General features: G+C 32.8%; 6 protein-coding genes across 7 annotated transcripts in view; 4 read left to right on the plus strand and 2 right to left on the minus strand.

Annotated features, from left to right (window-relative positions):
* Positions 1–5,710: 5,710 nt before the first annotated feature.
* LOC108688815 (acid phosphatase type 7) lies at positions 5,711–11,064 on the plus strand. The gene is made up of 9 exons (XM_018195271.1): positions 5,711–5,889; positions 5,963–6,130; positions 6,337–6,531; positions 6,616–6,943; positions 7,305–7,487; positions 7,552–7,771; positions 7,844–8,038; positions 8,114–8,181; positions 10,878–11,064. Exons 2-9 carry the CDS (start codon positions 6,004–6,006, stop codon positions 10,978–10,980), a joined length of 1,419 nt encoding a protein of 472 aa, XP_018050760.1. The 5' UTR covers positions 5,711–5,889; positions 5,963–6,003; the 3' UTR covers positions 10,981–11,064.
* Positions 11,065–11,178: 114 nt separating this feature from the next.
* Positions 11,179–13,156, minus strand: LOC108688791 (RAC serine/threonine-protein kinase). The gene is made up of 5 exons (XM_018195208.1): positions 13,032–13,156; positions 12,693–12,930; positions 12,444–12,497; positions 11,911–12,181; positions 11,179–11,438 (listed from the first exon to the last, which is right to left on the minus strand). The coding sequence occupies exons 1-5, from the start codon at positions 13,154–13,156 to the stop codon at positions 11,179–11,181; spliced, it is 948 nt and encodes a 315-aa protein (XP_018050697.1).
* Positions 13,157–14,796: 1,640 nt separating this feature from the next.
* Positions 14,797–16,704, plus strand: LOC108688817 (26S protease regulatory subunit 10B). Its single transcript, XM_018195272.1, has 7 exons — positions 14,797–14,900; positions 15,132–15,211; positions 15,281–15,320; positions 15,473–15,609; positions 15,692–16,064; positions 16,165–16,428; positions 16,513–16,704. Exons 1-7 carry the CDS (start codon positions 14,804–14,806, stop codon positions 16,701–16,703), a joined length of 1,182 nt encoding a protein of 393 aa, XP_018050761.1. The 5' UTR covers positions 14,797–14,803; the 3' UTR covers position 16,704.
* A 263-nt stretch (positions 16,705–16,967) lies between these two features.
* LOC108688818 (tRNA (guanine-N(7)-)-methyltransferase non-catalytic subunit WDR4) lies at positions 16,968–18,297 on the minus strand. Its single transcript, XM_018195273.1, has one exon. It carries the CDS (start codon positions 18,200–18,202, stop codon positions 17,045–17,047), a length of 1,158 nt encoding a protein of 385 aa, XP_018050762.1. The 5' UTR covers positions 18,203–18,297; the 3' UTR covers positions 16,968–17,044.
* Positions 18,298–20,310: 2,013 nt separating this feature from the next.
* On the plus strand, positions 20,311–23,398 carry LOC108688798 (protein lunapark-B). 2 transcript variants are annotated; one of them, XM_018195214.1, is made up of 9 exons: positions 20,311–20,358; positions 21,260–21,301; positions 21,374–21,561; positions 21,667–21,859; positions 22,064–22,075; positions 22,219–22,459; positions 22,580–22,741; positions 22,823–23,014; positions 23,160–23,398. In XM_018195214.1, exons 1-9 carry the CDS (start codon positions 20,332–20,334, stop codon positions 23,285–23,287), a joined length of 1,185 nt encoding a protein of 394 aa, XP_018050703.1. In that variant the 5' UTR covers positions 20,311–20,331; the 3' UTR covers positions 23,288–23,398. The 2 variants fall into 2 exon arrangements, with proteins under 2 accessions (XP_018050703.1, XP_018050704.1); XM_018195215.1 differs by lacking the exon at positions 22,064–22,075.
* Positions 23,399–25,663: 2,265 nt separating this feature from the next.
* LOC108688792 (nascent polypeptide-associated complex subunit alpha-like) overlaps positions 25,664–27,424 on the plus strand; it is a 29,290-nt gene continuing 27,529 nt past the window's right edge. Inside the window, exons 1-4 of the mRNA XM_018195209.1 lie at positions 25,664–25,728; positions 26,427–26,691; positions 26,973–27,092; positions 27,299–27,394. Of these exons, the coding sequence (XP_018050698.1) occupies positions 26,437–26,691; positions 26,973–27,092; positions 27,299–27,394 (471 nt within the window). The 5' untranslated portion in view covers positions 25,664–25,728; positions 26,427–26,436. The remainder of the gene's footprint in view (positions 25,729–26,426; positions 26,692–26,972; positions 27,093–27,298; positions 27,395–27,424) is intronic.

The following is a 27,424-nucleotide window of genomic DNA, read 5'->3' on the forward strand; positions in this document are numbered from 1 at the left end:
CGCTAAACGGACACTAAGGCATCTATGCTCGGGGATGGTATAAGAAAATTGCTACTACGAGAACTACGATATACGCTCGATAACTCGGAGCCATCTAAAAAGATGAACTAAGGAACACATAATTATCTTTAAATTTAACTCTCCGCTGGCTTGTGTCGCGATTTTATTATTACGTATTATACTCCTTTTATCGCCTTTCTCTTTTTTTTCTTTTTAAACCTTGAGCTTTAGCTTCCCTGTCGTTCAGATCGTTCTCGCGAAGGGGGAAGTTTTCGTCCGTAAGGGAAGCGGAGAGGAAACGAAGCGGCGCCTCTACGGGGCCCGTTAATGCAGCCCCCCTACATCCTTACGGCGACGTGCCTCGCGAGTCACGACGTGAGGAAGAGCGATCGCCGGTTCACAATCCCTCGACGAGCCGGAGCGTCTTATTATTGATCACCGTTGATTCGACTAACGTTTCATGTGCCGTTTCCATGCACGCACCGGCCATCGTCCCGTCGTTCCGCATCCACCGCATCAACCCCCGCGCAACAATGCACGGTGCCGGAAACGCGTATTAACTCCGACCAGCTGCTACTGCCGTTGTTGCTGCTGCTGCTGCTGCTGTTGTTACTCTTGCTGCTTTTGCTCTTCCGATCTTGCTATCCTCGCTACCACCCTTCATACGATCGCTCATCGACGACGATCGTTACGGAGCATCTGGCAAGTAGCGTAGGGATGTACAATGTCCTGGACTTGTCGTGGGATTCCCCGGCGACGATCGTGATCATGGCGTATTTCTCACTTCCTTATGCAATTACTACTCCTCTTTCTCTGTTTCTCTCTCTCTCTCTCTCTCTCTCTCTCTCTCTCTCTCTCGCGGCGCGTGTCTTATCGATGTTTACGCGTTCGCTGTGCGTGCGTTTACTTGAATCAGATCGATCCGCAATCGCGAAATCTCGAAATTGGTCTGTCCTTATGTTTCTTTCAGTATATAATTCTTCCACGTATAATTCTCCCAATGGGAACCACTTAATCACGCTTAAATCACTCTCGCAGGAGTGACAGTACATCCCTCGTGTCGCTCCAGGCAACGCACGAAGGCGAGGATCGAATCTAATGCAACGAGCTCCCGCGAGAATCTCGCGTTCGACATCGCGCCATCGATGTGTCTCGCGACTTTCGACACTCCTCGTCCGCGTTTTAATATCTTCTCAGCTGTCGGCGACACCCTCTCTTCTCGCTGAGGATCAACGTCGAGATTTCCGTCGAGAGAAATCTCGGGTTCTCCGAATGAAGAGTCTGCGATTCGCAGACTTTCGAATCTTACGATTCTTCTCGGACGACTCCCACACAAAACGCTGCACTTACGCACTTACGCACTCTCCCTCTCCTTCTCTCTCTGTCTCTCCCTCCCTCCCTCCCTCCCTCTCTCTCTCTCTCTCTCTCTCTCCCTCTCTCTCTCTCTCTCTCTTCCCTGTCACGGGTCTCCAGGTTAAGACACACGCAACTGTGCTCTATTTCTCACTCTCCTCCGTCACGCGCGCAAACCACCACCCTAATCGGTGCCGCGCAGTGTGTGTATGTACCTCGGGAGCGGCATAACGACTCGAACCCTCAACCGAATCGCGAGTCCAATTAACTTGAGAGAATGCGAGCGGTGGGGGTGGTGGTGATGGTGGTGGTGGTGATTCGTCTCGCGGACGACGTCGAGGACGATCCTGGAGGACAGTGCGAGATGTCCGCAGCGCGAAATGGGTGTGAACCCCGTGATACGTGCGCGTTGACCGACGGCGGCGGCAGCCCTGCCGACACCGCTCTCTCTCGCCTCTGGAGCAACCCTCCACTCCAACCCTCCACGGAGCCGCCTCCAACCCTCGCCACGGAGCGGCGTCAGCGGCGGCAGTCCGCGCCGGCGTCGTCCTGTTGGCGGCAATCCCTGGTCTTCAACTTTCGAGCCCTCATAGGCTGCAATCTTCACGCCGTATATTTGCGCTGCCGGCTGTAAGGGATGTTCGGGGCGCGTCGAGAAGAGTGCGCTTCTCACTGTCGCGACAATCGCAAATTAGCTTTGGGAATTTCTCGGTATCTCGCGACTTTCAACTGGTATGATTTACACGCTCTATTTCTCTCTCGTGATTATTAATAAGATTTCCTCGCGAAGATTCGCGAAGATGGAAGGACGCATTTTGAGAGCAGTGTTACCGCTGTTACATCTGAAGCTGCTACTGGCGATATCTATCGTACGACGAAAATTACGAACGAACTGAACGCATTTTATCGACTGTTCTTGATTGCCGTGTTGACTACACATTCTGATGACCTTTACTCAATTAATTTTTTTTTCAACAGAATAGATGAAAAATAATTATGTCATACTGGATTTTGAATTTCATATGAAGTGAAATCTATTTTCCGTTCTATGACTCATTGTTACTTTCATCAAGATGTTTAATACGAAAATACATTACAGAAAATATATTAAAACTCGAAAACCCATATGTCATTCTCTTATTATATTTATTGATGAAATTGAAATGTCAAAATGTTATGTTAGACAGCTCAATAAATATGTAGCATAATTCGTTATGCAAAAATAAAATTAAAATAGAATTAAATTAATTAATTAAAATTCACAGCTTTAGAACTTTTATTGAAGATTTGAAAATCACATAAAAACAATGGTACGATATATTTGCGATACTCGCAGCAGCCTGTTTTTCATTACGTTAAATGTATTCAAAATGTCAGGATATTAAATTTCTGTTACTTTTACATCTCTTTTCATAAACATGATTTTTTATTTATTACTCGATAAAAGGTTGATGCGAGATAAGAATTCTAACCAAGTCTTTATTACGATATATAACTAGAATTTCAAATATCCTATATTAAATTCACGAATATAAGATCATCCTCTCCGAACACAATATTGGATCTCTCAGATATTTACACAAGGGGGTTCTATGCTCAGAGGGCCGTCTCGCTACGTCGTGAAAGTAGAATAGAAAACTTATATTACGTTTGCGCTTCTCTAACTATAACTATAAGAAATCACGGCGGTAAGAAAATATATTTTTCTAAAAGCTTTCATTTCAGTGATATTATAGATTCCGTTATCAAACAAATCAATCTATACAAGTCTTAACAAAAATATCTCCAATGTGAAAAATATCTCTTATGATGTGAAATATATTTTACTATCACTGACCTTTTATTTTATACTGCTCCTCATATTATGAAAATAAATACCTTCTACTTTTATTGTAAAAAGATTTATATAAATAATTCTTGTTGTAATAAAACTTGTAAATTCTTATAAATTCTTGAAATATTCACGACAGCTTTCTTTGGTATCGGTATTCATAGAATTGCGAAAAAGTCTTTACGAGTATCGCATGATAATGTCTTGGTAATCTGAACTGTTTCTAAGTCCATACATGTGCATTTTCAGAGAAAATCTCAAAGTTTCACGCAACTTTTTCAGATTTTCATATGAATAAAGTGCTATCTATATAGTATGTTAAACAATAACTTCTTAAATTTTAAACTTCATATCATACTTAGAAATAACTTAATAAAGGAATCAAAACTAGAAAGGGTCTATATAACGTTAATATCAACTTTAATTCTCTTTTGAACTTGAATCTTCATTTATTAAAGACAAAATTCGAAGATTGGCGCAAGAAAATTCAAATTAAGGTGTAGATAACCTAACTATAAAGTGCCTTTAAGAAATTATTGTCCATTATAAAATACATAAAAGATGCTTTATTATGTATTAAAATTAGAAAAAGTTGCATAATCTTGATTATAGATTCCAGAATTATTTTTATATAAATGTTTTTATATAAATTTTTATATAAATGTTTATATAAATTTTTATATAAATGTTTATATAAATTTTTATATAAATAAAATCTAAAAATTTGTAAAGAATTTGGGTATAATTTTTGTAACTGACGCTTATTTATTTTCAGGGAACCGTGAGATTTTTCTATGGCGGCGTTTGCACGTGCACAGAAACGCGTGTAAACCAAAGACGAGATAAAGAGAACTACACAACTACCGTAAGATCAATATAGGGGATGTTAGTTCGGTAACTGCTTTTCTGGTCTCTCTCTCTCTCTCTCTCTCTCTCTCTCCTCCTTTCTCTCCCTTTGCTTCCCGCCTCCCCCCTTTCCTCCCTTCTCTCTTTCTCTCTGATTTTCTCCAGCTTCCGTCTTATGCAATTGCATTATCGCGGTATTACCGCGCGGAATCAACGTCGTTCTGTTGTCTGCGATCGAGAGCAACGTTTAACTTCAAGTACGGATTAATAGTAACCCCCAGGCAATCACGAGACAAGCTTGAGTTCGCGATCTAGTTAAACAAAATCTTACCACTGAGGCGAGAACTATTTTAGAAATTAAATAAATTTCTTACTCTCAAATATCTGGTTTAATTCCCAATTAGGTATGATAATTTTATGCCAATGTATGTGTTAAATTCTTGGAATGATAACTATGAATCTAACTTACAACGCAGTTTTTACGTCATAGTTTTTTTACAGCATATATTTATTTTCTTATATGTACATAGTTAGCTTATGACAAATAAATGTAGTGAGCTTCTATTCAAAAGGATTAAATTTTGGTAAATTGGATATTTCTCAATTATAATTTGCACGCATGTTATGCAAAGTTTATATTACAAACTTTAAAAATCATGTGAATCATAAAAAAAATTTGCGTATTTAGAAGTTTACATTATCGAAGATATATGCAAAGAGTCGATAATCTTAACAAGAAGTTGCTAAATAAGATAAATGTATTCAATGAAGCTTATTATGAAATAAACAATAACAAAAATAATAATTCAATATATAAAAAATATAGACGTATAACATTATAAATTCTGTAAATGTCACGGGTTATATATGAGTGATATTCGTTTATTCGATATATACATATATATGTATATCGCTACTTTGCAAAAATATGTGGAAGAAAGATAATATAATTTAGAAATTTTTTAAAGTAAAGAAACATTTAAACTTAAATTTAAAAAATTATGTTTTATGCTAATTCAAATCATTTTTTTTTATATAAAATGTGTAGAAAAAAAACCAGTAATTATTAATCTTTTCACAAACATATATTTTCTAAATTAAAAAATATAATGTATAATAATTCATTTTTAGTTATATTTTAAATTTTAATTTAAATCTCTAAAAATTAAAAAAAAAAAATTATAAAAATACTTCTATATCTTTCTAATTTTCTTCTCGTTGATATTTTTGAAACCAAATTATATATGTATGTATATATGTATGCATATACGCGTATGTATGTACATATGTATATAAATGTCAATAATCTCTGAAGAGGTTAACTCACTGCAATTAACGTAAAGAGCGTAGAATTTTTTTCAGAAAGCAGGAACTATTCTTCATAATTAAATTTTATGTTTTTTCTTCTTTTTTCTTCAATGTATAATTATATATATACTTATATCTCACTGTAAATATATAAAAAATTTAACATAATGTTATTATAACGAACCAAAGACATCTTTACAACGAACAGAGTTACATACGCTAATGATATGAAGTTGAATGCAAATATCTCCCGCCAACATTACCTACAGCATCTACAGCCAATCGTTGCACGCAATTGGCGTGAGCGCTCGTCATTGGTTAGTCTTGTTCTACGTCTGACAGTCATATAGATAGTATCATAGACAATTGACAGATTGGTTGCTAAATCGACGCAAACAATGTGGAACTAGTGGGAGTCGATAGTATGCTTGATAATGCTACGCCTTTGATGATAACATACAGTTATATATTATTTTTTTATACATAAATCTCAATTGTTTTAATTTGTTGTTCCTTTGTGTGACACAGGTAGGATAGGACGCGTTGAATCAGTAAGTATGATATATTCAGTAATGCATGCAATTGTTTAATTTAAACACAAATTAATTCCTTTGTTTCTGCTAGTTTCTGCAGCGTCATGATCAATTAATCTAACATATCATCTGATGCTGTTTTTAATGTATAGAAGTAAGATGTTTTGGCACACTGCGTTTGTAATCCTATCTTTCTTATTTACTGTATCTGGTACTGTGATACATTATCAGCCAGAAGCTGTACATCTTTCCTATGGTAGTGAGTGTTTTGATATTAATATGTAAATATATATCTTGCGTCATGACACTGGGCTTGTCTCAGCTACCGGGTCTCCAGATATATAATGTAATATTTTTTAAATCATGCTTTAAAAATGAAATAACATTGAGAAATGATATTTAAGTGTTTTTATATAAACATCTTTATACTTGCTTATTAAAAGAAATATATGCTCTTCCTTTCAGATAACATTCATGACATTGTTGTCACTTGGAGCACAAAAAATGATACAAAAGAGTCAATAGTGGAATATGGTATAGGTGGCTTTATTCTGCGAGCTGAAGGAAATTCTACTCTCTTCGTCGATGGTGGTGAAAAGAAACGAAAACAATATATCCACAGAGTGTGGCTAAAAAATTTAACTCCCAATAGCAAATATAGTAAGACAAGCGTTTTATTGTTTGCTACTAATTATTCTCAATTGTTATTGCACTAATAATGAACGTTTGACTATTTATTGTTAGTATATCATTGTGGTAGTCGTTATGGATGGTCAAATGTATTTTATATGAGAACCGCACCTGAGGATTCTGTAGATTGGTCGCCACAAATAGTTATCTTTGGTGATATGGGTAATGAAAATGCACAAAGTTTGTCACGATTGCAAGAAGAAACAGAGCGTGGTTTATATGACACTGCTATTCATGTTGGTGATTTTGCTTATGACATGAATACAGAAGATGCACGTGTAGGAGATGAATTTATGCGGCAAATTGAATCCGTTGCCGCTTATATACCATACATGACTGTACCTGGCAATCATGAAGAAAAATATAATTTTAGCAATTATAGGTAGGAAAGATCACAAAAGTAACACGGGACGAACGTAACAGATAAACTGAATATCGTACGTACTTTATCGGGCCTAAGATGAAATGCTTTAATAAGTATAAAAACAATCTCAATCGCCATGCATTTGTTTATGTGTGTTTTTACATCTGTTTTACGTTTGTTTCTAATCTTCCCTATTTAAAGTTGTATTCTAAAATTCATTGCGTTGAAAATTTAGTTTATATTACGTATGTCATAAATTTTCAGCACTAGCAGTGAATTGTAAAATAGCCCAAGTACTTGCTCGATCATTTGCAATTTGCTATTGATATTTCATATATCGATGAAATGATTTAATCTCATTTTTTTAATAATATTCCAGAGCTCGATTTACTATGCCAGGTGATTCAGAAGGCTTGTGGTATAGCTTTAATATAGGTCCTGTACATTTTATAGCTATAGAAACTGAAGCTTATTATTTTATGAATTATGGTATAAAACAAATGATTAAACAATATGAATGGTTAGATAAAGACTTACGAGAAGCTAATAAACCTGAAGCAAGGTACGTTGTCAATTAGATCATAACACATAATATAATGATGATTGACACAGAATTATAATTACAGAGCTCAACGTCCATGGATAGTAACATTTGGACATAGACCAATGTATTGCAGTAATAAAAATGCAGACGATTGTACTAACCATCAAAGTTTAGTTAGAGTTGGATTGCCATTTTTAAATTGGTTTGGATTGGAAGATCTGTTTTTCAAAAATAAAGTAGATTTAGAAATCTGGGCGCATGAACATAGTTACGAAAGGCTGTGGCCTATGTATAACTTTCGAGTAAATGTTGTTTATTAAGTTTATTTTAGGAAAAATATTTGCTTGCTAATAAGTTGAAAATTATTCTCATAGGTGTACAATGGTAGTTACGAAGAACCATATACAAATTACAAAGCGCCTGTACATATAGTTACTGGATCAGCTGGTTGTAAAGAAGGTCGAGAGAAATTTATTTCAAATCCACCGGCATGGTCCGCATTTCGTAGTTCAGATTATGGATATACAAGAATGAAGGCATTCAACAAAACTCATTTATATCTAGAACAGGTATGACATAAATATCATAACAAATTCTGCAAACATGTTTTTGTCAAATTATAAACTATTTCTACTTAATAATAGGTATCCGATGATAAGGATGGTGCTGTTTTAGACAGAGTTTGGCTCGTGAAAGAGAAACCTTTACCACAGTATGTAGAAGCTTTTCCTATAAATTAATATAACAATAATTTTAATTAACGCCATACTACAAACCAAAATAGTGACGTTAAAAAGAGACATTTATCGAATGATACTTTTATAGTAAATAAAAAATTTCTTTTACTTCGACTGTGTATTATACGTATAATTGTAATTCGAATTTAGTACACATTTTAGCAGTCATACTATGGTCGAAATGTATACATAAACAATAAAATACGTGATATTTACGTATGAGCGAGTAAAAAATTAGTAAATGCAAAAACGTATAATATAATCCTTTAATTGTTAAAATATAAATATATGCATATATATAATTATTATAAGTATATATAATAGTTTTAATAATATATACACACATATACATACAAATATATATGTATATGTATATATGTATATATACATAGTATTAGTGTATAAGATTTCATATTTCCATCTAACTCTCATAATTAATCACTATTTAATGATACATAAAGATATAACGAATAGCCTTGACTGTTTCTTAGGAAAACATTTTTTCCAATTTAAAATTCATTATAATTAGACACGTGTGAGTATTTCGAAATTCCACATATCACGTATTATATGACTATATTTCGGATAGAACTCATTCGAGCTATTATTTTCCAAATTGTTCCAATTACTCTAATTGTGGCTATCATATATTCAAACCTATGATTTATTACTGTAAGCTTTTATGTTTATAAGTTTTACATCAATGAGCTCTTGAAACAGTGAGTTCATCTAAATGATATACTATTAAGTATTTAGCCTCAATAAGTAAAATAAAATAGTGACTGATGATTATTCTATATTTTCATATTTGCATTTCAAATATAATTATATTATTCGCACTAGACAGTAATCATTTACTAGGCACTTTGATCACAATTATGCACAAATGTTGATATATCATTAGAGTCTGGTTTCATTTTTATGATGATACGAATAATGAATAATTTATTTCATTGTAGATATATAATCATTATCTTCATCGAAAATTATTTTTACATTTAAAATATTTTGAGATTATCTAAAAGAATGTAGATTTGCAGGCAATAAAAAATATGATTTATGTATGCATGCATTTAAAAAACTATTACTTTCAAATATATAGTACACTGTTAAAAATGTTATGAAATTTAATATACTTTTAAGTTAGATAAATTAAATTTAATTTTATGACACTATATTAAATTTAATGTATCTGCAACTGAAAAATATATTTGTGTACATATACATAAAATTTAAGTTACTTATTAATTTTATTTTCATTGACAATATTAAATATTTTTAATGTATTTGCTTGAAATTTGCTTTCATTACATGAACAGAAGCAAATTTCTAGTGTTTTTTTTAATAATATTAATAAAATTTTTAATAATGTATATGAATATGCTAATGAATGTTAATTAATTTTGTGGTCCAAAAATTTTTCCAATATCTTCAAGTGAAAATAGAAAAGTTATGATACGATAGAATCTTCTATAAAGTTTTTATCTTTTAGATTTTAAGCTGTATTGGATAATTATAAAATTGAATGTCTATTGCTTAAAGCTTATGATTCAATAATAAAAAAATATCCAATTGCAACAATATAAAGAATTTGATTTCTAATGTTTTTTTATTCACATGCATGCATTTATTATTAAATTAACGTATTTTGATGGTTAGGAAATAACGTAGGTAGAAAATATTTAAGCCACGAGTTTCTTTCGAACAACTTCCTTTTCCAAACAATTCCAAAAATAGTCAAACATTTGTTTCGAATAAGTACTCCGAATTCTATACAACCCAGAATTTTCGAATACTCGCACATCTCCAATTATATCAGTCATAATAATGACAATTTTCATAACTCTAAAAAAGTGATCTCCAATTTATACAATAATTCAATTAAAGCTGATATACTACACATTTAACTTTCACAGTAGACAAACTATTTTCTTTTTCGTTAGCTCTTTACCAGTTGCAATTTTCTATTTTTTGGCATCTGCCGTAACAGTCATCTATTGAATTAAAAAAAAAGATCAGGAACTGCCCTTCCATAAATAAGATAATAAACGGTGATAATGAAGTTGGAAAGTGTCAAGTGCAACTTTTGTTAAATGAAAGATTATACTTACGATTATCGCACGTTCCTTGACGACAAGAAAATTATTCAATATTCACAATACATGTCTCAAGGAGTTTTAGTTAACTCGATTCAATTAAGAACGTAATTTAATCCCTGTCATATTCCTTCGAGTCTATATGCAAATATTATTCGTACTATCTCATTCTAATCTTATAGTATACATTTTTCCATATACAATTTTAATGAATAATTATGTGTATAGGTGTAATATGCGCGCACACACTTATACGCATAAATCTAATTATTTTGCCATTGGAGATATGTGACAATCTCTTAAGATGCATTAAAAAAAAGCATCATAAAGAAAGATAATAATTTGATTGATCTGCCTATTGGGAAAATTTCAAGCTTTGCAGACAATCGTCAGATACATATCGTAATTAAATTTTTTTGCTCGAAGTTTTTCATGCATTGAACGACATCTCATTACATTAATTAAGCAAGACACTTGACACTGTCAGTGATTAATAGAAACAATGGAAGAAGTTGCTGCTGAATGACTTTCCTGGTATGAAAATTGGGGAAAATGTTCTTGTTCTTCTGCTATAGAATTCAAACCCCCTCCACTACCCAAACAGCCCTGATCTGGGGGTGTAAGTTCAACACTTTCGCCGGTAAATTCACTATCAAAATATCGAGTGTCAATATCTGAAGTCACTTGCGGCTTAAAGGGTGGAGGAATCTTCTTCTGGACAAGATCTGTCCAATTGATACATGAGAAAAATGCATGATTCATGATGTCCTTTGCATCATTAGGTCCACCGCCTAATCTTTTACTTGGATCCTTTATTAATAAACCTATAAAAATAGCACAAATATACATTTTTTTTTTATTTAAACACATTTGTAATTATTGAAATTTGTAGTATTTACCACCAAGCATCTCTCTTGCTTCATTGCTAATCGTCCTAGGAAACCTTACTTCTTCCAATAAAATAAGCGTAAATAGCTTTTCATGATCTTTGTTATAAAAAGGTAATCGACCACACATCATTTCATACATGACTACACCTACACCCCACCAATCCACAGCTCGTCCATAATCGTTATCTTCAAGTACTTCTGGTGCCAAATACTCTGGTGTTCCGCAAAATGTCTTTGTTGTTCTTCCTATGGTTATATAATTAATCTCATCAAAATTCTTATTTAACACTTCACTAGTTTTAATTTAAAATTATATAATAGTATAATGGCTCAATAATTTTAAAAACAGATTAAAAGAAAAAGGGCTACGAGAATTTTACTTAGGGTCAGAAATTTTACCTATAAAATTGGAAGATAAGTAAAAAAATGTTTTAAAAATTAATTATGAAATTTAACAACATGCCGGCTAATAACAAACGTTTCGATCACGATCATTACCAATCAATGTTTACAAAGTACATCTAAACAGTAACAACACATAACATAAAAAGTTGATCAAAAATTGAAAATTTTGTTGTTAGTTGGCATATTATTAAATTTCATAATTAATTTATTAAAACATTTTTTTATTTCCAATTTTATAGATAAAATTTCTGGCTCGTAGTCCTTTTTCTTTTAACTAGTTTTAATTTTTTTTTTTTCAATGAATGATACAAACCATATGTAATATCCTCCTTGCATAAACCAAAGTCAGCAATTTTAATATGCCCATCTTTATCCAAAAGGAGATTTTCCAATTTGAGATCACGGTATATAATGCCTTGCGAGTGCAAGTAACCTAAGGCCGATATAATCTCTGCTCCATAAAATCGAGTACGATCTTCGCCAAATACCCGTGATCGACTCAAATGGAAAAATAATTCACCACCGTTAACATATTCCATAACAAAACACAACCTGTCCGCCGTTTGAAAACTGTATTTCAAAGACTGAAAATTTACGAATATGTTTACAATATCACAATTCGATACAGCTTTTATCCTACAAATTATAAAATTGCGAAAAATATCTAATAATAATGTATACTTTAAGCGGTATTTTACATACGATTAAAAAAGGATGATTAGTAGTACGTAATACTCTGTTTTCAGTAAGTGTATGTGCCACTTCATCTTTACGGATAATAACTTCCTTTCGTAAAATTTTAATAGCGTATAAATGTCCTGTCGCTTTTTCTCTACAAAGAATTACCTTTCCAAACGTTCCTTTCCCCAAAACTTTTAAAAATTCAAAATTTTCCAGCGTCTGAAGCAAACATGAAATTATGAATAAAATTAATCTTTGTATTTATTTTTGTATATTTAATACTTAATATTATATGTAAAAATAAATAATATTTATACATGCATCATATGCAATGGTATAACTTATAACTGAGTAATGCGTTTCTCAGAAAAAATGATTTAGTTAAATAATTAAATACAAAGTTTAAAAACTTACTACTTTCTTCTTGCCGGTACTTTTACTACTTGAAGTTCCTTGGACACTGAACTTTGCTGATAATTCATCGATACTACCACCGTCTATATCAGAAGATACAACACCTAAGGAACTACAAGAGTCAGACCTAGCACCTACTGACGATTCCATATCAACATCTTCCGAGGAAGAAGATTGTTGCATTTGTGGTTGTTCTTGTTGTTGATTTTCTTCATTTGCTAACCTATCTGCTACATATCTGCAAAAAAATATGAGGAAGAGAGTTAGATAAAACATTGAAAATGGAGCATCAAATAACTCAATATTTTAGAGCTTGCAAGATTGCTATTAAAATCAAACCTGATCGCTGCTACCCAGTCTTCCCTTTCTTGCTCTGTTTCCACATGAAACGTCCTTTCAATTACAGTTGTCCACTGGAGGCCTCTGATAACAAATGTATAGGGTTTAGGTCTGTCCACTGACATAATTTGGCACCCACGCACTGTAAAATTATTTAATGGCTGGGTAGATGTTTGCGTAGCCATCTGTGGATCAGGTTTCGCCTTGAATCCAACCAATGTACCATCATCTCTCAAGACAAAATATCTTGACCTCCAATTTTTAATGTGCTCTCCTACAAGAAATTATATGCATTTTAATTCTTTATACATAAATACTTAACTGAGAAAATTCAACTCCAAAAAATCTTTAAATGCTTGAACTTTCCTGTTTAAATTATTCCTCAAATCTTCTTATAAGGATATATTATAAAATTTTCAATTAATATATTTAATAAATAAAATAAAAATAAAAAAGAAAAGAAAATAGAAACAAAATGGAAAAAAAATTATATTAAACATGATTTTTTTATTAGAGGGTCCAATGTTAATTTAATTTTCCTCAAGACGCTTCATCGTTTTCATGTTTTGTAGCTCACTGGGCTACAAAATTGCATATTGCGATTGTTTTTTAAACAAAATATGAAAACAAAATAGACTTTTAACTTCTACGAAAGCAATATTCCGTCTTTGCTTGGACATAAAAATAAGATTTCATCATGAGTCTTCTATCGAAGTTCTACGTTCGAATGGACGGAACGGACAATTCGTAAATAATTTCGTAAGAAATAATTTGATATCTTCTCTTCTGCATTGCATTCGACGACAGGCAGCGGCACGTGTTTGTAACACCCAGCCCGCGCGTGACATACGCTCGTGCGTAACTACGTAGAGAGGAGCGCACGACAGTCGGAGTAATGAAAGCTCCGGACTTCGGTAAACATTAGGCAAAACATAAATATTATGGCAATACCGCGTTTTTGAAGCCATCCTTCTTTAACGATACGTTGACTGCCGCTACCGCTGCCGCTGACGCCGCTACCGCTGCCGCTGCCGCTGCCACCGCTGCCGCCGCCACCGCCAACGCCACCACCGCCGCCGCCGCCGCCGCTGCCACCGGACGCTGCGACGTTCATCGCTGCGTCCCCCATCACTCGCTCGTCGATACGAACTTGTCGATATTCCGGCGACGCTCCAAGTTCCGTCTTACGTCGGGAATCTCACAAAAATCGCGAACACGCAGTAGCGGGAGTGGTGCGCGTATGTAAACTGGAGTAATCATAGATACGCGTGCGGCAGGTAATGCATATGTACATACACACTGACCGTCGACGTGATCACGCTGAAACTGAGATACGTCAGAAGCGGCGCGACGATCGCCCCAAGTTTAAAGTCATGTTTTCATGAAGGAAGGAAGGACAAACTGCCAAATAAATAGGTCTGTTTTTTCCAACTGAATTGTATGGTTTAACTTTTTTTTCTTTACATGCTGAAGAAAAAAAAAGAAAAGAGAGGAATAGTTTAGTTGAAGAGAAGTATAGCTGAAAAGAAAGGCTCAATAGTTATTACATTTAATTTTAATAGTTATTTGATTCAACCAATCACATCAATTAGAACAATAGATTTGCTACTGTTTTATGGTTGTCTGCTGAGATAGGACCATTCTTCTAGATCTGAAAATATAATCCAATCAGCGCGAAGAAAATTTCCAATAGTTGCAATACGGTTTTAACGCACGTTTTGCCTATCTGCAAAAATTCTGTCGATGACAGTTAGACAGCAAAATAAGTAAAGATGGCGGTTACCATGGATTCTGTAAGAGAAAAAGCGCTTCAAGATTATCGAAAGAAGCTTTTAGAACATAAAGAAGTTGAGTCACGACTCAAGGAAAGTAAGATATTTTCGTAAATATTATAAATTTTATATAATAAAATTTCATTTGCAAAGTACATATTTCGGAGGCTCATAACCTCTCAGATCTCTCTTGTCAAGTTTTCTTTAGTCTATATTTTATTCGTAGATACATTTTTCTTGTGATATTATTGTATTGATATTTTTTTTTAACTTTTTATTTTATATCTTACAATTAATTTATTTTAAAAACCATGTACGTACTTTCTAGTGAGAGAACATCTCAAGGATCTGACAAAGCAATATGACAAGTCTGAAAATGATTTAAAGGCATTACAAAGTGTTGGACAAGTATGTTGTCAAAATGTTGTAACTTCATAATTTATGATTATGTTCTATTTCACAATCTTTATCTTACAGATTGTTGGAGAAGTATTGAAACAACTTACAGAAGAAAAGTGTAAGTAATCAATTTATTGATTAATGTATGTCTCTATCTTGTTGTATTTAATTTTAAAGATGGCTAAAAATTTCAAGTCTTATTATAGTGATGCTGTTTACATTTTGTAAGAATAATGAGATATATATTTAACATAATAAATATTTGTTTAGTTATAGTGAAAGCAACAAATGGTCCACGTTATGTTGTTGGATGTCGACGTCAATTGGACAAAAATAAATTAAAATCTGGAACTAGAGTTGCTTTAGATATGACAACTCTTACGATCATGCGTTATTTACCACGTGAGGTAAAAAAAAACTCACTAATTTATCTTTAGAAAGATTGTTTTCTAATTCTTCAAAAATTTATTCATATTGTTGTTTTTTTAGGTTGATCCATTAGTTTATAACATGTCTCATGAAGATCCTGGCCATGTGACTTATTCTGCAATCGGTGGTTTGAGTGAACAAATACGTGAATTGCGTGAAGTTATAGAACTGCCATTATTAAATCCTGAACTTTTTCAAAGAGTTGGAATTACTCCTCCCAAAGGATGCTTGTTATATGGTCCTCCAGGTACTGGAAAAACATTATTGGCAAGAGCTGTTGCCAGTCAGTTAGATGCAAATTTTTTGAAAGTTGTTTCGAGCGCTATTGTTGATAAATATATTGGAGAATCAGCTAGACTGATTAGAGAGATGTTCAATTATGCTCGTGACCATCAACCTTGTATTATATTCATGGACGAAATTGATGCTATTGGTGAGTATACAATATTTTTACTTTAAAAAAATATCTAGATTAAGAGAGAAAATTATAGATTAAATATTAATAAAATTAATTTATTTTTACATATATGTAGGTGGCCGCAGATTTTCGGAAGGGACAAGTGCTGATCGAGAAATTCAGAGAACTTTGATGGAGTTGTTGAATCAAATGGATGGATTCGATTCTTTGGGTCAAGTTAAAATGATAATGGCTACAAATAGACCTGATACTTTAGATCCTGCATTGTTACGACCAGGAAGATTGGATAGAAAGATTGAAATACCACTTCCTAATGAACAAGCTCGTTTAGAGATTTTAAAGATACATGCCTTGCCAATTGCCAAACATGGTGAAATCGGTAAGAAACTAGTTCATTTTTAATGTTTCAAGTATTTTAAATAATTGGTTTTACAATATTATATAAATATACATGCAAATGTAGATTATGAAGCTGTGGTTAAACTCTCTGATGGATTCAATGGTGCTGACTTAAGAAATGTATGCACAGAAGCTGGCTTGTTTGCAATACGATTAGAAAGAGAATATGTAATACAAGAAGATTTTATGAAAGCTGTCAGAAAAGTTTCTGATAATAAGAAACTCGAATCGAAACTAGATTATAAACCTGTGTAATTCGACAATATACAATATTCATTTGATATTTCAAAAATAATATTAGACGTCTATTAATTTTATATGACCCAAGTGGATCATTCAATATTGTCTTTACTAAAATTATTTTTATTTTCTATAATGAAATTATATTTGTGTAGAAGAGAGTTTATATTCAGCATTAACACATTAGCAAATTTGTATGATATAATTAATAACATTGATATAATCTAAAATGATTGATGTAAAATAAATAGAATCTTTGTTTGTTTTTCTGAATTTGCTAGATTATTGCGAATATTTATTTGCATATTTTACAAAATACTAAATATCGTATTTATAACATTTGTAAGAATTATAATCTACTCTGTATTGCCTGCAAGACGAGTTTTTTTCCTTTCTTGATATTCCTGCGCATTGTCATATTTTCTTTTATATAAAACGGGAAACAAGTTTTGTTTAACAATAGTATTTTTTAAAATTTGCCAGGAGGCATTGAGACATTTGATTGTAGAATTCAGTGCATCGTGAGTTACAAATCTATTATTATCGAATTTGAATACTCGCAGTCCTACATCTGTTAATACCCATAAATCTTGTTTGTGTAAAAGACATTCAATAGGTTCAGTTTCCACGGTTATGGACTCCAAATAATTTACTTTTAACTGTGTGTTATTGTTACCATTAATCCTATAAACTAACATTATTTTGCTACTATAAAAACTTATTATAATTAAAGATTCTATTTTACTAAAATAATATACTCTGAGATATTTGACAGGCAATATATCTACAGATTCATCATACTGACAGTCATGGAGACCTTGATTAAATCTTTCTATGTCACATTTCGATATCTTATCGTAAAAATTGACAGACAGTAATTCACTACCACATTTATAGTCCCACAATTTAAAGACTCCATCACCACCGCACGATATTAGGACACTCTTCTCATGAGGCAACTCTGAGATATTCGTCACGAATTTTTCATGTCCCAAGCAGTAAGATACAATGTTGTAACAGTTGGGAAACATGGAAACTCTTATTTTTTCGTCTCTATCAGTTGTTAGAACATACTTCATATCTTGCGTGACAAGTACATCGAGAAGCATTGACAAATGTCCCAAGATAAAGGTTCCAGCTTCCATTGGACAACTGGAGGAAAACAGGTAAGCATCTCCAGCTTTATCTGCTATTACGATATCGTTGTTCGGTGAGAATCTCACTCTGCTTGCAGCCCTGATGAGCGTTCGATTCGACAGGAGTTTCAAGTCCTTTGTTTCATACAGGCACAGTTGCTTGCGATTCGTGCATACCGCAAAATATTTCCCGTCTTCTGAAAACGCTAGAGACGTTATCATATGATAAGTCTCAATATCCACTTTGTTGTGCACGTCTATCTTTCTTTCCAGATCGGGCAAAATTATCGTGTTTTTGGTATTATTGTCAATATCGTGCATTATCACACGTTCATTGTTACACAGAGCAACGTACGATTCGTACACAGAAAAGCTCATTGTTATAACGTTTCTTAAAATAACATTATTGTTCGCAACAATAAACGAATGCAATCTCTAATGCCGTACATACGTACATCAATACAACGATGCAACACGTGTACTTTACAACCTAACCTAACCTAACTTTTGCACAGATGATGCGATATAGCGATAATATCGAGCGCATTCAAGACATGATAGTTGAGTAATGCATGATCTAATGGGCAGTAACAGTAGTGGCTTAAGAAGTAGCATAGAAATCGACCAATCATTGAATATGAGAAGAATAATCAACTATGATTGGTCGATTTCTACGCCTACTTATTAATCAACTATTGTTACTGTCCATTGTAGATCATGCATTACTCAACTGTCGTGTCTGCTGAATAAAAATCTGCATAAAAGTTTGCTACTATTAGTACATTCTTCTAGATATAAAGATCTGATTGGATAACCTAGAAGAATACATCAACATAGCAAACGAGCTCAACTCAACTGTTGAGTTCGCTGAATCGTTGAATACGCCCAATAGGTCCATGTGTCTGTTATGTAGTTTTCTTCGCGCTGATAAGCGTTTTTCTCGGCTCAACCGAGTTTGCACTAATCTGGGTTGAAGATTAATGATATTTCGTGCTCTCCTATTGGTAGAGCGTGTAACGTTAACCAATAGCGAAGCATTTTCTTCCAAGTTTCGGCTCCGGTCGGAACCGAAAACGCTATATATATTTTTTTTATTTAGGGCTATATAAAGTTGATATTACATTTGTAATGACAAAAACGCACAAATGAAATTAATGGTCTACAGTCCCGTACACAACGAGAGAATATCGATAGCGATAGAAATAACATGATTTTAACCTATCAAAAATCGGATACACAGTTTCTGATAAGTTAGAAATCATGTAATTTTTGCTATCGCTATTCCCTCGCGTTATGTCTTGGGCTTTAAAGCATGGTTTATAATAAGTTGTCAATGCACCGTTGTCAGTTGCAATGCTTCACGACAGCCAGAAGCATTACTAATTACTATTGACGCTTCTGATTGGCTATTACTAAGCATTGCGACTGGCGACGAAGTGTTTGCAACTTATTGTAGACCATGTTTAAAGCCGGTTCTACATTAGTTGCAAGCTGATCGCAAATTTGTTGAGACAGCCAATCTGAATCTTGCATTTTGAAATCAACGCTTCATATTGGCTGTCGCAACTTGCGATAGAATCGGCTTAAGGCCACTTCAACCAACATTAGTCTAGTTTCCACCGGTTTAATCCGGATCAGAATGTAAGAACCAACTACAGTCGACCATTCCCCTGTCATTCGACTGTAACAGGAGAATACTCGATTGTAGTTGGTTGGTAGGTCCCGATTACCTTTAATCAACAATGAGTCCATTTAATTGACTAATCGCATTTGTCAACGACAGATGTGACGCAGCCTGACTCACTGCATGAGTTAATCCTGCAAAATTAGTATTCTACCATTGTATTTTTGAACGATAATAAATTCCAATAATAAATCATTAGTGATTAGTCACATCAAGTCAAGTCAATCGGACATATAAGTATTGAAAGGAAAGTCGGTTTCCGCCAACATTTTTATCGCGCGACCGGTTTGATTGTATTCAGTTTCGAACGAGAAACCGTTTGACGATTATTCCGCCGCACTTACGTCTTCGTGAGTTTTCGAACGCACAATTCCATCTGGTTCCTCCGGCGGCTCCGGCTCCGGCAAGTCCGGTCGGACGACGCACACGAGTGCATGGAGCGGAATACAATATAATCGCATCTGTTTGCAACCCGTCCGGGAGTTCGTAGTGCTGACGGCTAACAGCTGGACCAATCCCCATATTTTTTCATTCTTCAACGTCACGCTGAACATGATAGAAATTATCCGACAGGCGACGACGCGCCGGACTATTCCGTAGACGATCCCAGGCTATAAATATCGAGACAAACGGCGCGGCGGGGATTTAAATTTGGATCGTATCGAACCGCACAACCGGCCGGAGGGGTAGGACGAGGACTATTTTAAAACGATTGGGAGACGGTTTTATGTCGGTTTCGGTACGACAAGTATCCGACGCGTTTGCGATTGACGTCAACGAGATTCTCTTCGTTTAGTCCGTCTTCGTCGTAACTGCCGTTAATATGGGGATAATACTGTCCAGATTTCAAGTGAGTATCGGAACGTGTCGAGATCTCTTTTTGTGACATTTCGTTGAGGTTAGCACCAATCATATATGTACGGCGTTCCGCACTTATTTATCTGGTTAAACGAACATCGAGCAATATTTCTAAATGTCATTCATGTCCTATTTATAGCTGTGAATCCGTTTGGATGACGACAGATTTGTAATCGCGTAGATTGCGTTAACCTTGAGACGAAGCAATAACTTTGGGTCCTTTTTTCTAAACATAACGAGACCGCAAGACAGCGCGTAACTAGTCATACGATTACGTTTTTTATTTAACATCTTAACTTAAACTTTCGCGTGTATGTTATACGAGTCCTTGAGTTCGTCGCAAAACGATTTCTCCGATGTCCACCATTATCATGAGTAAACAAAAACGGTCGATAAATTTATTCCGCAGGGATATTGCGAGACCCAAACATTAACATTCAATGACGAACTTTATTATAATTTACACGCGTCATTATTGCGAAGGAATTATATTATGGATGCACGAACGATATGCGTTGTTACTTTGTAAATTGAAATCGAATTATCTTTTATATGTCTAGTATTTATTTAGTTAGCTATTTATTTTTGTCTTTTTAATTATACGAATATCTATACAAAGCCTACTCCATAAATATATAATACAAAGAAAATGTATTTTACAAATCTTATTTTTTTCCTATTCATATTTTTTTAATACTCAATTTAATATTTTACAGAAAAATTATAAAAATATTGAATATTTTAGAAAAAATTTATGCTAGTTTTATTTTTTTCACAAGAGAAATTACTTTTTATTATCATGATTTTTGTTAAACTTTTTTTTTTATATAAAGAAATATATTTATATATTTAATAAGGTATACACATTATAATGTAAAATATATGTTTTTCAGAAAAAAAAGACAACCATTGAAATTTTGGAGAGTCTAGATGCAGTGAGTATTATTTTATTGTTACTGCGTGATATATATTATAAAATAACATTACATAACTTCCTGTTTTAACAGCAAATCAAAGACATCCAACAATATGGACAGACTACGGAACAAAGACACAAAAAAATAGTAGGAACTATCATCATTTATGGAGTTGTCCTTTATGTTATGATAGCATTCATCTTTTACTTTTGTTTCTTCCCAGCGTCATTATACGATCAGATCTTTTATATAACACCATTACTATTTTTTCCAATTTTGTAAGTATGCAAATATGAGACACTTGTTGATTATAATCATACAATACATGGATCTTTTTAGCTAATAGAAATTTAGAAATGTGATCAAATACATTTTCCTTTCAGAATACTTTTAACAAAGAAAATGGTTTCATGGTATTATAATCGTAAAATTACTCTTAATCAAGAAAAATTGTCTACTGCCATGGCAGAGAAAAAGAAGATATTAAACGAAGTTACCGAAACGGAGACATATAAGAAAGCTAAAGAAATATTATTAAAATTTGCACCAGACGAATTAACCAATAATATGTCACCTGTAAGTACACTTATATTGTTCTTGTATTTAAATTGCATTTAAATTGCATTTAATTAAATATTATTTAAATATTTAGTTAGATAATGCTACTATAAATAAAGAAAGCTAAAATATTATATTATATAATTTCTATTGTCTTATTTTATATTAATTTTTTTATAAGTTTGACTTTACATTCATTAGATTTTATTTCTTTCTTTACAGTTAACTCCAAAGGTTTGTACTTCGGAACGTAATACTTATATGTAAAAGTATATAAGAATAAAATAAAATGGTAGCAAAACTAGAGAAAATGAAACACAACCTATATTATTAAAAATTCTTTGTGAAAATATACAAATTAATAATTTTGTTTGTAGCTTATTTCTCATAGGATGTCCGTACCATCTGAGACACCTCGGCGTCCTACGCCACAGCCTGTAATATCTCCTCTACATAGTGACTTAAGAAGAAGAATTGTGACTACTCAAAATCAGCCACAAAATACACAGATGGGTGTATCTGCTTCTGGTCAAACGACACCTCCCATTAAATCGATTAATCAACCTTTAAATGCTTCTTTCCAATCTAGAATAATTAATCCTGCAGTCATGGGTTTTCGTAAGTAAAAATATAATATATAATGATTTGCAAAAATATTGTACTTATACATATCTTGAAATATGTCACATAAATTCATTAATTACGTAAAAATTAACGACTGCATATATATGATTTTAGGATCACCATTACCACGACCTGTGTTGCCACAACAAAGAACAGTCATTGACCGTTTGGTTGATTATTTAGTAGGTGATGGTCCTGCAAATCGTTATGCTTTAATTTGTCGACAATGTGAATCACACAATGGAATGGCTCTGAAAGAAGAGTTCGAATATTTCGGTAAGGTGTTCATTTTTTAAAAAAAAGTTTTCTCTCAAAATATATTTTAAAGATGGTATAAATATACGTATATTTTTGCAGCATATAGATGTTGTTACTGTGGTTTTTGGAATCCTGCAAGAAAACAAAAGCCTTCTGCTCCAAAATTAGATTTTGATAATCCTGCTATAACTTCGAGTGCAGAATCCGAAGCTAATTTACTTCATAATACAGACGAAGAGACAATAAAACTTACTGACAATGAGCTGGAAACATGTACACATTCAGATACAGGTATATAATTTCTATTATTTATATGTTGATTCTCTAGTAATTTAATTTAATTTAATTTTATTGCCAATATTTTTTTATCTCTAGGGTGAATAATACATACGAATGCTAGAATAATTATCGGTATTTGTACAATTTTGTATTTTAGATTCAGATATTGAAGTAGTTGAAAGACCAGGCGAAACATCTGACATTCCTGAATCCGAAACCAAGGAGTTATTAGAGGAGAAAAAATCCGAGGAGAGTAAAGTACAGTCTGATGAAATTCAATCGTAGCACTCATAATTTTTCTATTCAAATAACTAGCCTGAAGGCGAAAAAGGATATTTGTAAATCAGAATTTCAAGTAAGTTTAAAATTTGATAAAAGTAAAGAAATATAAATAAGCAAGAATGATAACATCAATGAATGAAATAAAATAAATTATATAAAATATGTTGACTTTCTTAACGTATAATGAAAGCTAGAAATGTAAAATATCTTTTTAGATTATAGATGTAATCGTCAATTGAAACGTTGCTATTTAATGGAAATCGTTGCTCTAATTTAGAAGTAACAAATATTATATATAATTGTTGATTATACGTAATATGAAATCAATAGATTTTTCTTATCTAAGTTTTAATTATATAGCATTTGCGAAACAATTTGTAAAAAATGTATGAGGATTCTATACTTGATGAAAGATTATTATCATTCCAAATCTTTATTTGCCTAGCATTAGTGCGGTTACTGAATGCAAAAGGCTGAAATAAGAGCAAGAAATCATTAATCTAATTTCTTTTAAATACCTCGTAAATTTCATACAAATATTTATATACAACAATATTTATATGAAATTGCGTTTCATTTTTAGTTTTTGAGGCACAATTTAACCAAATGCAACAAAATACTTGAATGCATTGCATGCGAAAAGTTCATGTTGCATATCAATTAATAATGTATTTTTTATAAGACTGCCTATCTTATCTGCAGTGGCAGATTATTATTTATATTAGGCCAAAATTTTTTTGAGAAGCTACACTGATCTTTCCTTCGTATTTTAAGCTCGACCAACCTTTTATCTGAATATTGCTATAGTTTCATACATTGCTTTATTAAACAAAAAAATAAATTACATTCTAGCGTATTAAAATTTAACTATTCGTTTAGATATAAGGCTATTACGAAACATAAATTTTGTTATGTAAATGCGTCGTCTTTTGAAAAGAATGAACGAAAAAAAATGCATTTTGTAGCAGCACTGTCTTTTTTATGAAAAATTATTTAACACTCAGATAGCTTCTAAATTGAATCAGTATAATAGAAATCTGAGCGCTCTATATTATTACTTATGATTACACTCTACTGTGATTCTAGATAGGCTAATAAAACTCAAGATTATTGTATCAGCTCGAATTCGACCTTAATGTAATCGTAAATTATAAAAACTATTATTGTACTTTTTTGCTTTCTAAATAAAAAATTGTACTGTTATTTTAGTATGATAAATTTATATGTGGAAAAGATATTTGAGCAATTTGGAAAATTCTTGATATAATACAATTTTAAACAGAATTTAACTAGTTTTATTTTTTCACCTTGATATGTATCATGAAATTATTTGGAATGAAATCCACTTGGAATTATCCTGTTTTGTTTTTCTAAAAAAATCTAGGTAATTATTAAGTAATTCGATCGGAATCCGTTCCAAATAATTTCATAATACTTATCTTTATTCGATAATTCTGCTGATAATAATAGCAATAATGCAATTTTTTATTTATTCGAGTATTAATATTAATTCATTCGAATATTAATATTAATTTATTATTTACATTTCAATTATCTTGATTTCTCGTCTGTTGGATATGTTGGAATTCCCGCGTTTTATGTCATTGTATACGTTATAGCGCATGCGCGAGAAATTCAATGCTGTTTTCAAAGAGTGTTTATCTATAGTTCGATTCACACTTACGACATTTAAAATTCATTGGCTGCGTTCAATAGAAAAAGCAGTTTTGCAACAATAACATTTTTTATGATTATAAAAATTTTCACTTTTGTTTTCGCCTTAAGGAAAAAGTTACAGGGGAGTTTTTCAGTAGAAGCACATATTTTTGTTTCTTTGATTATTGATCAAAGATAGGATGACTCTTGTGTTAATTTGTGTCTTTGAGACTCCGCACAATAAAAGGAACAAGGAATAAAAAACAGAGAATAAGAATTTCAATCTATCAGAAATCATATATTGTGGAATACACATTTCCTGAGATTGAAATTCTTATTCTCTGTTCTTGTTCCCTGTTCCTTTTATTGTACAGAGTTCCTTACCGATTTCTTGATCGGACGCATATGGCGGATTTAAGCAACCAATAAAAAATTATTATCTCATTAATTTAATGCCTCCACACAGAACGTGGCATTGTTTGCCGCTTGGTGAAAATTGGTGAAAATTAGTAACCAATCAATTTATCGCTTTTCCATAGGAGTGAAAGAATGATTGGTTAGCGTAGCAACTTCTGTTGCGCTGCAAATATTGTTCTGTGTGCAGGAGCCATTATTATTATAGGAACATTATAACTCCACGTTGAATCTTGTCTAGATATTTCCATGATATATGGCTACGTAAGCTGGTAAACATGTAAATCGGCCTTAATTTATAAGCTTCAATTTCTACGTGAAAATAGTGTCCGTCTTATCCGTTCGTTCATTCGATCGGCGAATTACCGTGCAAGGTAAATCTAACGATTTTTTCGGCATCATCGTATAATTCGTTAAGAGACGTACATATACCACAAGATCGAATGTCATCCTTGATATTTCTGCTAATAGTATCGTGTGATATGTTTTATCGTCAATGATTTTAATGTGAGCGCGTAACGGATTCTAAGGCTTCCAGCCATTGAGGCTTGTTTCCGACAATTTTTACTATATTATGTGGCCACGTATAATGACGTGACAAAACGTTTCGATTAAGATTTAACAGTGACGAGACGTGTTAATCATAGTTATACATCGTAGCGAATCACGACATTAGGTAAAAGTCACAAAGAATCAAAATAAATCGCCCTTAGTGAACTGTTTCTTAGGCTTTTTTGGCGGACGCCATAATGTCCATTCATGATGATATTCGTGCGGGACTCGAGATTTCGCGCCAATGATCGCCGATGGCCGTTCGTCCGTCAATACTGTACAATTGACTCTTCATCGCGTACTTAACATCGAAAATGTACTTATCTCACTTCAACATTTCGTGCGAATCTATTTTGTTGAAAATTATCTGATCATTTATTAGATACACTTTAGGTGGGGTCATGCTCTATCGACTTTAGCACGTGGTAGCTTCTAATTTTTTTATTTTACTTATTTTTTTGTAGAGATTTTACTTTTTTATATGAAGAATAAGAATTTGTATATAATGTATTTTTTGCAGGTCAGTAAACATGCCAGAATTGACAGAGCTTGACAAGGCGGCGAGCTCGGAGCCTACGAAGGTGGAGTTGGTAGGTATTGGTTCTGCAACTGATTCTGACTCAGACGATACTATACCGGAATTAGAAGATGCTGGCACTCCGGGTACCGTTGGTTTTCCGGGTACAACAGTTACTGGACTTCCTATTGATATGGTGTCCAAGGCCAAGCAAAGCCGTGGAGAAAAGAAAGCTAGGAAGCTCATGAGCAAATTAGGATTGAAGCCGGTAAACTTAAATGTTTTAATATTCTAATAAATTTATTTTTATAAATTTATTGTCTTTATATTACAATCTTATACTCTTTCAAAACTTAACTTTTCAATCAATGTTTTAAAAACGGAAACATATATGGGAGAGAATTAGGATTGAACTTATGAGTTTATTACAGATATTATTTTTACTCGATTATGAGTTTATTACAGATATTATTTTTATACATTGAGTTACATATATCATCTCAAAATTTATTTTGTATTCAAGACAATTGCTTTGCTTTTTATGTTCAGGTTCAAGGAGTCAATAGAGTAACTATTCGTAAATCAAAGAATATTCTGTTTGTTATAAACAAGCCAGATGTTTTGAAGAATCCAGCTTCAGATACTTATATAGTATTTGGTGAAGCCAAGGTAATGAAGTAAAATTCTGACCGTATAATAAATAGATCATATTTATTGAATTCCTTATTTTATGATGATTAGTGAAATTTCGCAAACTAACAGAAATTATTTGTTGAAAATACCTTGGCAGACTGATATTTAACAATTTATTATTACATAAATATGAATTAATATTTTTAATGTATATATTTTATATATTAAAACGTTCTTTATAGATTGAAGATCTCAGTCAACAAGCTCAAGTAGCAGCAGCAGAGAAATTTAAAGAACCACCAGTTATACCAGCAACTGAAGCTGGTGGCAGCACTACGGTAAAATATATTGTATTTTATAATTATAGA

This window comes from Atta colombica, unplaced genomic scaffold (genome assembly GCF_001594045.1).
Source record: "Atta colombica isolate Treedump-2 unplaced genomic scaffold, Acol1.0 scaffold239, whole genome shotgun sequence".
Classification (NCBI taxonomy): domain Eukaryota; kingdom Metazoa; phylum Arthropoda; class Insecta; order Hymenoptera; family Formicidae; genus Atta; species Atta colombica.